This window comes from Mustelus asterias, chromosome 1 (assembly GCF_964213995.1).
Source record: "Mustelus asterias chromosome 1, sMusAst1.hap1.1, whole genome shotgun sequence".
Classification (NCBI taxonomy): domain Eukaryota; kingdom Metazoa; phylum Chordata; class Chondrichthyes; order Carcharhiniformes; family Triakidae; genus Mustelus; species Mustelus asterias.
In genome coordinates, this window is record NC_135801.1 from 95240826 (window position 1) to 95254121 (window position 13296).

The 13296-nt window shown below is 43.1% G+C and overlaps 1 protein-coding gene across 1 annotated transcript in view; it reads right to left on the bottom strand.

The window, feature by feature from the left end:
* The window catches only part of ppargc1a (peroxisome proliferator-activated receptor gamma, coactivator 1 alpha), a 590881-nt gene extending 577874 nt beyond the window's left edge, over positions 1 to 13007 (bottom strand). The window contains exon 1 of the mRNA XM_078215481.1: positions 11178 to 13007. Within this exon, the coding sequence (XP_078071607.1) occupies positions 11178 to 11264 (87 nt within the window). The 5' untranslated portion in view covers positions 11265 to 13007. The remainder of the gene's footprint in view (positions 1 to 11177) is intronic.
* Between the last annotated feature and the right edge of the window lie 289 nt (positions 13008 to 13296).

Here is a 13296-nt window from a genome sequence, read left to right on the forward strand (position 1 = left end):
TAATTAATTGCTGCCATTGATATCAACTAGAACACATATACCATTACTTTAAATATGGTGCTTTCTGAAAATCAATAGCAAGATAATTTCAAAAGCAAGTTGATTACAATAAAAATGAAGGGTGCGATGGGAATAGCAACAAGACAGGATAATAGTACAGGTAACAATAGAGAGATGGCAGAAATATTAAATAATCATTTCACTTTTAAATCTGACTAAGATTCTTGGTGTGGACTCTTCTCATGAAGTTTCCTTTCAAAAGCCAATAAAGAGTTCAACATCCAAATGAATGGCTAGAAGTTAGCACCACCCAATTCCAACACACTTGGGATGACCCTAGATAGGACATTGACCTCCGGGAACAGCACACACACACAAATTTTGCCATGTATATTACTGAAACGCCAAGCTCAACACCACTCCCTTGGCACTCTGTCCTGATAAACATCATTCCTCCACATATCTGCCAACTTGCAACAACCCACAAAATGATAGAAAAAGTTTTCAATGTCCTCCATCTGCCACTTCAAGGTGATCTATTCAGCCCACCCAAGGTACAAGTCCCATCAAGGCGGCCAATCTGGAAAAACCCTCCCACACAGGATTTCAACGCAAATGGGAATCCTTGGACTCAGCAAGCAAGTACCTCTTCTCAAATCTGAACCAACAGCTGCTTGGTTTCAGTATTCCAAAGAAAGAGTGATCTACCCTCAACAGGTTCAGGACTGGCCATAGCCCATGCTTGGCCAACTTCCACTGATGTGGAATTATGCCAGCCCTCTATGTGCCTGTGGCAGAGAGCAAAGTATGTACCACATCATAGAAGAGTGTCCAATCCACAGACTCAGCAGAGGCCTATCCGCACTCAACAGAGCAGAACTGGAAGAAACTGCTTGGGTTAGGAACTTTGCATTCACTAAATAAATAAATACTTCACCTTAGCACTTTAGTTTAGGGAAATAGAACAGGTAGGCATGACATTGATTGATGGAATGCGTAATGAGTAATTTGTGCATTAAAAAGGGGTTATTGAATGAACCACACAAACTCAAAAAAAGAGGATAATTCCCCCTGGTCCAGATGGATTGCATTTTAAAATAGGAAAATGATAGCAGAGGTGAGATAAATAATGATATCAGTACAAAGAGAAAATAGAAGAACATCTAGAAATTAGAATAAATATTTAACATGGATTTCAAAAGGGAAAGTCTTGCTTAACCAACCTAATTGAATTATTTGAGGTGGTAACAGAGCGGGTAGAGAATGCTAATGTAGATGTAATTTATCTGAATTTTTTTTAAAAAGGCCATTAGTAAAGTACCCCATAATAAACCAACAGATAAGGTCAGAGAATGTAGAATTAGGGGACAAGTAACAGAATGAAGTGCTAGCTGGCCTCAAGGCAGGAAACAGAGAGTGGGAATAAAGGGTACTTATTCAGAGTGGCAGAAGATAGAAAGTGGTGTTCCAAAAGGATGAATTCTGGTTGCCATATTTTGAAAAGAACACAGGATCACTGGAGAGGGTGAAGAAGGGATTTGCAAAGATGATGTCGTAAATGCGCGAGTTCAGAAAAAATTATCAGGAAAGGACTGACAGGCTGGGTCTCCTGAAGAGTAATGTAATAGAGGTCATTAAAATTGGCCCAGATTTTCCAGTCAGCTACATTGCCACTGCATGTGAGCTTTTCTACACCCCGATGGAACTGCCCATTTTCTGTCCAGTGTTCTGATGCTAGCTGTAGCAGAAATGAATCAGCACAACCTCTCCATGACAAGTCCAGCAAGTGTAGGAGAGTCAAAGGATCATTCTCCCTTTTTCATGACACTAGCTGCTATATTCGGGCAAGTTCCATATTAGTAAGCAAGTGTGTTAGCGCATGGACAAGTGCGTTAGTGTTTGGATGAGTGGACAATCAGGGTGGTGGGATGAGAGAGAGTCAGATCAGGAGCAGAGGGGTGGGTTTGGCTGTGGTGGTCAGTTCAATTACATTGGTGAATCACGAAGTTAAACCAGATATTAACCAGCATAACACTTCCAGGTAAGTCCCAAGTATCTGATCTAATATTTTGATCCTGAGCTCAGTGTCCAAGATATTAAATGGAGGATCCCAGGCAGCAGAAATCAGTCTATCAGAAGTTTAAATTTACCAGGCAATTTCAGAGTGTATGCCAGAACTTGCTCAGCATCCTGACATGCATCTTCCAACTGATGTCCCATCTCCAATGATCCTGATAGCAGAATATTTGGACCATTTGTTTCCTGCTGTGACCTAGAGGTCATCAATATAAGATAGTCACCAAGAAATCCAATAGGCAATTCAGAAGAAACGGGCATTAGTCAGGTCCGGTCAGGCTTGAGGGAGGGGGAGAAGTTTTGTGCAGGTAGGAAATTCCTGTGGAAGGGATGGTCAGAGGGTGTGGCGAGACCCCTCGAGTCAGGGGCATTCCATGTGGATTGGGTCTCTACAATAGTTATCCAGAAGTTAAAAAAGGTTTTAATTTTAACTTTTTCTAGGCAATTATGGAGCCCAGTCAGAATCATCCGAAGTTTGGTGTTTAAAATCATATTTTCAGATGGTTCTCAGAGCAAGGCAATTGCCCAGAGGAAGCTTGCATTTCTAGGCAATCGCCATGCAAACCTTGCATGTGAAACTCCAAGAGCTATGAAACAGAAACGATAAGACTAATTAATTGTATACCCACAACTATTGATTTCAATTATAGAACATGGATATGTTCTTTTTAAAGTTATTTAACTGAGGGCTTGGATGTTGTGGCCCATTGTCAGGACCTAAAGCCTTTGCAGTACCCATTGCCTTTGGCCATTTTTGATATCATGTGGACTGAATCAAGTTGGCTGAAAACTGGCATCTGTGATGCTGGGATGTCTGGAGGAGACCAAGATGGATCATCTACTCAAAACCTTTGGTTAAAGATTGTTGCAAAGACTTCAGCTTTATCCTTTTGCACTGATGCGCTGAGCTGACCATCATTGAGGATGGGGTTATTTGTGGACCCTTTTCCTCCAATGAACTGTTTAACTGTCCACCACTTGATTTGATTTATTATTGTCACATGTATTAGTATACAGTAAAAAGTATTGTTTCTTGCGTGCTATACGGATGAAGCATACCATACATAGAGAAGGAAAGGAGAGGGTGCAGAATGTAGTGTTATAGTCATAGCTAGAGTGTAGAGAAAGGTCAACTTAATGCGAGGTAGGTCCATTCAAAAGTCTGATGGCAGCAGGAAAGAAGTTGTTCTTGAGTCGGTTGGTACGTGTCCTCAGACATTTGTATCTTTTTCCCAACGAAAGAGATTATGCTGGCTGTTTTTCCGAGGCAGCGGGAAGTGTAGACAGTGTCAATGGGCGGGAAGCTGGTTTGAGTGATGGACTCGGCTTTGTCCATGACCCTTTATAGTTTCTTGCAGTCTTGGACAGAGCAGGAGCCATACCAAGCCGTGTTACAACCAGAAAGAATACTGTCTATGGTGCCTCTGTAAAAGTTGGAGTCGTAGGGGACATGCCAAATTTCCTTAATCTTCTGAGAAAGTAGAGGCATTCGTGGGTTTTCTTAACTATACTGTTGGCATGAGGGACCAGGACAGGGTGTTGGTGATCTGGATATCTAAAAACTTTAAGCTCTCGACCATTTCTACTTCGTCACCATTGATGTAGACAGGGGCATGTCCTCCAATGCGCTTCCTGAAGTCTGTCTATCTCCTTTGTTTTGTTGACATGGAGGGAGAGATTATTCACAACTGGATGTGATAGGACTGCAGAGTTTAGATCTGATCTATTGGCAGTGGAATCACATAGCTCTGTTTATCATTTGCTGCTTATGATGGTTGGCACGCAAGTAGTCCTATATTGTAGCTTCACCAGGTTGACACCTCATTTTTAGATATGGCTGGTACTGATCCTGACATGCCCTCCTGCACTCTTCATTGAACAGGGTTGATCATATAATCCCTACAGAAGGCGGCCATTCGGCCCATCGAGTCTGCACTGACAACAATCCCATCTAGGCCCCGTAATTGCACATATTTACCCTGCTAATCACTCAAATCAACACATCCCGAGACACTAAGGGGCAATTTAGCATGGCCAACCTGCACATTTTTGGACTGTGGGAGGAAACTGGAGCACTCGGAAGAAACCCACGCAGACATAGGGAGAATGTGCAAACTCCACACAGACAGTGACTCAAGCCAGGTCCCTGGAGCTGTGAGGTAGCAGTACTAACCACTGTGACGTCCATGATCCCTTGGCTTGGTGGTAATGGTAGAGTTGGGGACATGCCAGGACATGAGGTTAGCAGTCCAAGAATGACCCTTTTTAAAAAATGGTGTGCAAAAGAATTACGATATTGTAGATTTAGTAGGAGTACTCAATAAAAGCAGGGTATTACATCTGGAGCTCAACACATTAACTCAAAACCAGGGATATAGGAGCATTGTGATTCAGGTGGAATAATCTCCAAAACCAATTCTCCATCTCTGCCATTCCACTGGATGGGTAAGCTAGGGATATAGGAGCATTGTGAATCAGGTGAAATAATCTCCAAAAACAATTCTCCATTTCTGCCATTCCACTGGATGGGTAAAAAGTCCTGGGAACAGTACAAACTACTAATGTACTAATTGGAAAAAACGTGGGAACATGAAAATTACTTGTGAATAAACTTACAAGAATTACCTTTTGGAAATTTTTGAATAATTAATTCTGAATATAAAGCAGAAATGTCTCATTAAGTATAAAATAAGTTTGCTCTTGGACAAGTGCGCTCTGATCTTTGGTCCAAATGAAGGGTTTATACCACCAATTGAATATAGAAGTATATTTTATTCCTGCCTACCCAATATAATGAAATGCTAGCTCATTCATTTTAGGAGGTGGAGTAAGGAAATTATTATTTTCCTTGGAAAGTAAGGTAAAGGTCCAAAAAGATCTGGAAATATACATACATAAAAACTGTTGAAAATAGCAAACACAAAGTTGAGAATACAAACAAAAGTACTGGGTGTTATTTTTATATGAAAAAATACAAAAGCAGAGAAGTAATGTTAAACTTGCATAGAACGTCGGTTAAACCATACTTCCAAGTAATGTATATATTTCTGGTTTCCATACTTCAAAAGGAATATTGGAGCATTGGAGAAAGTATAGATAAGTTTATAATAGACCCTAAGATATGGGTGCAGAATTAGGCCATTCAGCCCATCAGGTCCGCTCCGCCATTCAACCATGGCTGCTGTGTTTCTCAGCCCCATTCTCCTGCCTTTTCCCCGTAACCTTTGATCCCCTTACCAATCAAGATCCTATCTACCTCTGTCTTAAATGCACTTAATGAACTGGCCTTCACAGCCTTCTTTGGCAATGAATTCCACAGTTTCACCACCCTCTGGCTGAAGAAATTCCTCCTCATCTCGGTTCTAAAGGGTTGTCCTTTTACTCTGAGGCTGTGCCCTTAGATCCTAGTCTCTCCGACTAATGGAAACATCTTCTCAAGTCCACTCTATCCAGGCCTTTCAGTATTTTGTGAGATCCCCTCTCATCCTTCTAAACTTAATTGAGTACAAACCCAGCCTTCTTAAACGCTCCTATGTTAAGCCTTTCAATCCTGGAATCATTCTTCAGGGCCAGCACATCCTTCTTTAGATATGGGGCCAAAATTGCTCACAATATTCCAAATGTGATCCGACCAGAGCCTTATAAAGCCTCAGCAGTATATCCCTGCTTTTGTATTCTAGTCCTCACGAAATTAATGCTAACATTGCATTTGCTTTCCTGACTACCAAGTCAACCTGCAAGTTAACCTTAAGAGAATCCTGAACTAGGACTCCCAAGTCCTAGTCCTAACCTGTCCATATCCTTCTGCAGTCTCCCCACTTCCTTAATACTACCTGTCCTTCCACCTATCTTTGTATCATCTGCAAACTTAGCCACAATGGCCTCAGTCCTTCATCGAGATCATTGATGTATAAAGTGGAAAGTTGTAGACCCAACACTGACCCCTGCAGAACTCCACTAGTCACCGGTTGCCATCCTGAAAAGGACCCTTTTATTCCCACACCCTGCTTTCTGCTAGTCAGCCAATCTTCTATCCATGCTAGTATCTTGCCTCTAATACTATGGGCTCTTCTTCAGCAGCCTCCTGTGCAGCACCTTGTCAAAGGCTTTCTGGAAATCCAAGTAGATAATATCCAGTGGTTCTCCTTTATCAAACTTGCTCATTACTTTCTCAAAGAATTCTAACAAATCTGTCAGGAATTACCCCCTCTTGACAAAGCCATGCTGACTTTGTCCTATTTTACCATGCACTTACAACTTCTCCAAAATCTCATCCTTATAATGGACTCTAAAATCTTACCAACAACCAAGGTCAGGCCAACCGGCCTGTAATTTCCCATATTTTGCCTCCCTCCCTTCTTAAACAAGGGTGTTACATTAGTGATTTTCCAGACCTCTGGGACTCTCCCTGACTCCAGTGATTCCTGAAAGATCACCACTCATGCCTCCACAATCTCTTCAGCCATTTCCTTCAAAACTCTGGGGTGTAGTCCATCTGGTCCAGGTTATCTATCCACCTTCAGACCTTTCAGCTTCATTCGCACCTTCTCCTTAGTAATGGTCACCACACTCACCTCTGCCCCCGGACTCTCGAACATTTGGTATAATCAGCCCTTATATATTCCATTTCCCATCACTCATATTAGTTTATGTTATTACATGTGGTTAAGGAATAGGAGTGGGGTAGATCATGGGTGCAATCTCATTAACCCCACAGGGTCCAGATTGGATCAGGAAGCAGAAATTAAAGTAACATACTGGGTCAGTTCCCTCAAGCATTCTTGCCTTTGGACAATCTTGCTGGAGGCAAGCTCAACACAGCAGCAGTACCTGCCAGTGCCAATTAAAGGAACAAACACAGGCAAGTCCCTGATGCCACCAGGATCTTCTTGACATCAAACAGAATATCGAGCTGAGGCCAAAGCCCAGCAGATACCTGGAGGCAGCCTCCCAATGGCAGAGGAGGGGACCACTGATGCTTTAATTCTCTCAATAGAACACCCGTCCCCATCACTGAACTGCTGGGATGAGAAGGTTACAGCCACAGCACAAGCCATCTTGTTGGGGGGGCAGGGGTGGGTTGACAGCTGTGATCATTATTTTTACATTTTCTGAAGGCTTCAGAAAGTGTCTCCATTTTGAGGCACCCTTGCATTCTCCTGCCTGCCTGTACCCACCTTCTGCTGGAGCAACTGGCTGCCCAAAGCTTCAAGTCAATTTATCGTAACTCCCATCATGGGATTTCAACCACCATCCTTCCATTGTCTGGAGAAAGCAGAGGCAGCCACGTTATCTGACCACCTCACACAGGATTGCGACACTGTGCAGCCAGATAACACCAGTAGAGTTAGAACCCAGATATGATCCCGACAGCTGAAAATGTTCAAAGTTGGGAAGTTTCCACCATATAACACCCTTGGGAATGCTCTACCATTCAGCATCTTGAAGAGGGCGACAGGAAACTGGAAAGGAAAGACGGCTACCTCAGAAAATTGCCACAGAACTTGCTAGCCTCTACGGCATTTAAGGAGTCGATCTAAACATTATATTTTCTGATGTCACAACATCTCTAGGCAATCATTTACATTATCTACTTATTTTCACTTTCACTCTGATCTCTCTAGCTGCACATCACCTCCAGCTGTGAAACTGGGCTTGCAACCAGCAATAAGTCTGTGCCAATGCTGATTTGTAACTAGACATTAGGAAATGCACAAAAGGATTTGAATTACCTCTCATTTTAAATTTCTGCCCCTCTGTGATGAAATGACGACCTCCATTCAATACAATCTCAGGGAATCAGTGTCATTTATCATTGTCCTGCAACTCTATGGCAATATTGCACCATTAATGTCACCTGCCTCCAATTATTTTACTGATTTGAAAAACTGACAGTACAAACTGATAATTAGAAGTTGTGGACAATAAGAAATCTTTTTAAAATAATTATTGTATAGGAAATTACAAAAAATGCTGAAATTTTCTGTTTCTTTACAATAGTTTGGAGGTCATGAGTTAACCTTTAAAATGGCAGGAATGACATTTTAAATAGCAAAACGTAATAAACATCACAAGGTGCTTAGAAAGTTAGAGTAAGGGATAATATAAGAAAAAAATCCCATTTAAAATTATTTTAACACTGCAAAAATATCATGGCCTCCCTTTAAATGTAACCAAATGTTACCTGGGAATTAAATGTAAATACGGATTATGATCCGAATGATATAATACAGCTCTAACATCACTTGGCATAAATAGAAAGAAAGGAACTTAGTGCCTTTCACAACATCGGAATGTCCCACAGTACTTCACAGCTGCTTAAAGACTATTGAAGTGTGCTCAATGTTGTAAATGTAGGAACGTAGAAATTGGTGTAGACCATATAAGGCAATGCAGTAGAAAATCTGTGCACAACTAGGCCCCACAAAAACAATGAAATAAATGAACAATTAACCTGTTAGTGGTGAAAGAGAAATATTGATAAGGATAAGCAGGAGAACTCTCCTGCTCCCCTTCGAATAGTGTCTCAAGATTTGCATGCCCACCCGAAGGGGCAGATGGGACCTCAATTTAATCTGGCATTCATAAGACTACATCGGCAAGAGAGCAATACTTGGTCAGAGGTGTCAGCCAAGATTTTTGTGCTCAAGTTCTGCATTGACTCAAACCCCATGATCAGAATGCAAAAAATGCTAACCATTGAGCCAAGGCTGACACCTAATGAATGAAAAATGTATGCAAAACACTTCTGTTATATCATTTAACAGATCTTTACATGCACAGAAAATACTAAATATAGCAGTCAAACTGACATGTCCTATGACTGACCTCGCCGCTTCTTACAAAAGAAATCAACAAATAGCTCTGAACTTCACTACAGCCTTGCAAAGAATAAGCTTACTTGGAGAGAATAACTCTTGTACATGTGAGACATCTGCCTGTCAGAGAAAGTAATGTAGAACCTGCACAAGCATTTTGGAAAATACCAAGAATACATGGACCCCCTTCCTCTGAACCAGATTCACTCACACCCAAGTACCCCATTACCATTCCTGGTTATGGGTACTTGGGTGTGAGCATGGCAATCTAAAAAGTGATGGGCCTTGTATCAGATCATATTCTTAGAAAGTCTGTAAATTCTATTGACATATTTTTAGAAAATTAAAAATTTGTTGGAATTTAAGAGATGTTTTACAGGGAGAACAGGCAAATGGTGCAATCTACAAATCTATGTGTATCCTTTAAATGTTTCATTTTCCGGATATTGTTTTTTAGTCAAAAATTATTGAATCATCTAACCTAGACGACACGAATAACATAATGACCGTCCAATATTTTACCAGTTCTGCTTTACAAGTTTATGTCCGTCTATAAGTGTTTTTTTTAATTAATTAGATTGTTTTACCATTAACTATGCTAAGGCTGTAAGATATTCAGTGTCTGGCCTTCCGAAATATTGTTCCCAGCGTCAGTCCACATATCTTCCCTTTTGCAATAGTAAAAAGGTACAAGGCTCTTCCTCAAAGTCTCGACGCTTTGATGTGCTTGGGGCTGGTGACCCTCACCCTAACCGTATACCCGCCACCTCCTCTCAATTCCACCAAAATGTTATCTTCGTTCTTTGTCGGCAAAGTTCTTTCAATCCCATTTGACATTTCACCGTCTACACAGTGTTTTCTCTCCCTCAATTCCTGCGTACACCAAACATTTAAACAATACGATTTCAACCCAACCGAGGCAACGTTTGATCATTATCTAGAAACGTGAAAATGATTAGATAGCTAAGCCCTTCAGGCTAAGTTGTTAACCTTGGTTGCTGAGTTTATCAAATATATCGCTCGATTGACCGTGTGTGAGAAACCAATCTCTTAATTACTAGACGCTGCGGAAGAGATCCAGAATTAATGACATCCCTACGGTTTCAGATAAACTGTTTGTTGTGTGCACAAAATACTTCAAAAGTTACGAGACGGTTGTTTAAAACTTCCCCCGTCCGCCGTGTCAAAGTGCTGATCCTGGATGGAAAATCCCCAGATTTATCCCTACATTAGATCCCTCGCGGTGTGTCATTAGGATGATAATCCTCCACAGGGACACAAACTTCCTGGTTACATGATTCTGTGGTTCGCCCGAGCGTGGCCAAGTAACGTGCTTGGTGGGAACTTTGCATAATCGTTTCAACCTTTAGTTAAACCTCAAAGATGAAGAATATTTATTTACTCGTATTTTTTTTTAAACGCACAGACAGCAAGACTGACCAAGTACAGTAATTTGATGTAATAGCTCTGCTGGGTTGTAATTTCTTGGTCACGTTGAGGAGATACAGGCTGTTATACAGTAAATGCTACACGGAGCCAATACAAGGCTGAGTCGAACGGCATTTGCTCCTGGCGCCTCCCGCCTCTTGTGTTTACTGTATTAATGTATTATTAACTCGCGTTGTTGCTCGATCGGGCTCCGATCAGTAACATTACACTGGCAACGGGAAGTTTGGTCTCCAGTCTCCTAGAGACGGTGACTCTGGGCTCCCTCTCCTTTTCCATTAGATCAGCAGCACTTTTACCACACGGAGTGTCTGCTTGGATTACCCGGTAAACTATAAATCCAGCCACTTCTTGGGGGGGGGGGGGGAGATAAAGCACATTGACATCGCCAGATACTTGAAAATGAAATTACTCCAAATGGAACCTGACTCGCCGCTGACAAAATAAAACTGTCACCTGCCAACCTCCCGCGCTGCACTTTCACACAGTTCTTGGTTACATAGTTACAGTAACACACGCTGCCCCAGTAACATCCTGCACCGGGACACATCTTCAGCGCTGTTCGGGGGGGAAAATTGTCTGTATGATGTCGATTGATTGCACAGATCGTTGAACGTTTGCACAGACAAGTTTCATTGCCCCCACCACAACAGACGCCGGCGAACTGGTCACCCTTTTTAAAAAAAAAACAGTAATGTTGAAATTCTCTTCTTTTTCGGTCCCTGGGAATGAACAAACAGTACAACTGGCGGTGTTTTTAATTCATTTTAAACAAGCCTCTCCTCCTCCCCCCCCCCCCCGGACAAACCGCCTGTTTGACTGATGTGGTTACCTTACCTGCTGAGTGAACGGGTTCTCCTTGATGTAGCTGAAGACAAACGAGGAGAAGAGGAGGTCTTCATTTAGTCCACAGCCCGCCATCATCAGTAGGGGATGGATGGATGGATGAGAGGGATGGAGGTGGGATGATGGATGGGGCTGAGCGGCTGGCGGGCGCGAGCGCCGGCAGTTGGGAGGGTGGCCGAGCCGCAGTCACGTGAGCGAGCGCGTGCTCCCGGGTCGGGATTCCAGATTCCAGCCCGCGCGCCGCTGCCTCCTCCTCCTCCTCCTCCTCAGCACCGCCTGGAACCACCTGTAGCAATGCCTCCCTCCAGCAGCAGCGGTGGCTCGAGCTGGTCAGCCTGCAAACCGCTCCAGCTGCTCAATCTGTCACGTGCGCCCACCGCCTCCTTTATTTCCCCCCCTTTCTGCCGCTGGCGCGAGCACCGGTCCCAAAGACAAGGCAGAGGGGAAGTCACAACCAGAGGGCTGGAAGGTGGGTGGAAGGAGAGGCTGCTGGCTGCGGTGCTGGAGCAGGGAAACCAAATGCAGTCAAGTCCGGCTCCCGGGGGGGGTTTAAAAAAAAGCTTTCCAACGGTGCTCAGAAACGCCACAAGAGTTAACGCCGGTAAACTGCAATACAGTCCGAGAGACTTTCTCGTAATTTCTACTCCTGGGAAATAAGGCAAAAGTGTCACGTGCGCCGTCCCAGCTTCCTGGCAAGTCCAGCAGAGGGGGCTGGGAATGACAGGTAGACTGTCACCTTACTCCTGTCAGATATTCCGGATGGTAATGCAAAGGGGGGAGGGAGGGAAAGAGAGGAACAGTACCAATTTGATTTATCTTTTCTTGTCCAGCCTTCGTCTTGGTCACCTATCCAGACCATGCAATGAAATCAAATGAATGGTTTTTATGGGGTTAACCCAGCTGTTCAGTGCAGTCAGCACCTGAAATTTCACTTGTCCTTTTAACTTTCACTTTCCGCCCCGGGAGACTCCGTCCACCAATCGGCACTTTTCAGAGCTATTACCGGACCAGATTCTACAAGGAATGCAATATGATTAAATGAATCAATTCCCGCCAGGGGCCATGTTTATACAGTGTTTCAAGATGATCACTTAGTCTCTGCGGAACTGTTTTCACAGTCTTCACACGAGTCCAGTCACACCGGTGTGGATACGGAACGGTCGTTAACACGCAGAGCTGGCTGAAAAATCGGTGCTTTGACACCAATCAGTTACTGCAACATTTCCTGAAGAAGATCAACCCCTTTAATCGGAGTCCAATTTCCACCGGCACCAAAGATGTTATACGCTGTGGACCCTGAATTCGCACTGAACTTCAGCTACGAAAAGCTGCACACTTTTAACCACGGTCACTAGCTTTTTTTCTCCCACACACCCTTGATGTGGAATATCTCTCTGTTTCGCCACTCTAACTCGAGATCTTGGTCTGGTGTTTTCCTTAATTATCAGATACCAGTTAGATAATAGCACAGGAGCTCCCAGTCGGTTGTAGAGCGGCGAATATCACAATCCCACTTTGCTCACCTAATTCGCAGGATAGTTATTCCGACCAGTCTTCAGTTCAGAATCAGAGATTGTAATATATATATGTAGGGAATCTCGCAGCCCTTTCCACGGCCGACAACCTTATTTCCAAGGGAGAAAATCGGCTCGGCAGATAGTCTGAACAGTGTCGACAAGACTATAGAAACGTTCGTTACGTCTAGCTCTAATTTAACAGCCACCACGATATTTCCTCCTGACTGCCCAGGTTAATATAAAAAGCGTGTTTCCAGGTCATGTGAGGATGATGAGCTGGAGTGTCTATGCAGGTGCTGAATACGTAATGGAAAACGTCTGAAACCTTGGAGAGTTCTGTTGCTATCGACCTATACTCCACAACAATATAGTACAGCCTACTACTGCACGCAGAGATTCAGTCGCGATCTCACTCCGAAAATTTTCATTACAGCAGCAAATAAAAAGCCAACACTTTTTTTTAAAAAGCCCAGAACGCTTGAGTCGGCCGTCAACCCACTCCAGAGAACCCAGCAAAAATCAGCAGTGTAATTGGTCGAGCTGGCTCATTTTTAAGAGGAAGTAAAGTTTAGGTTCACTTACTCGGGCAAGGA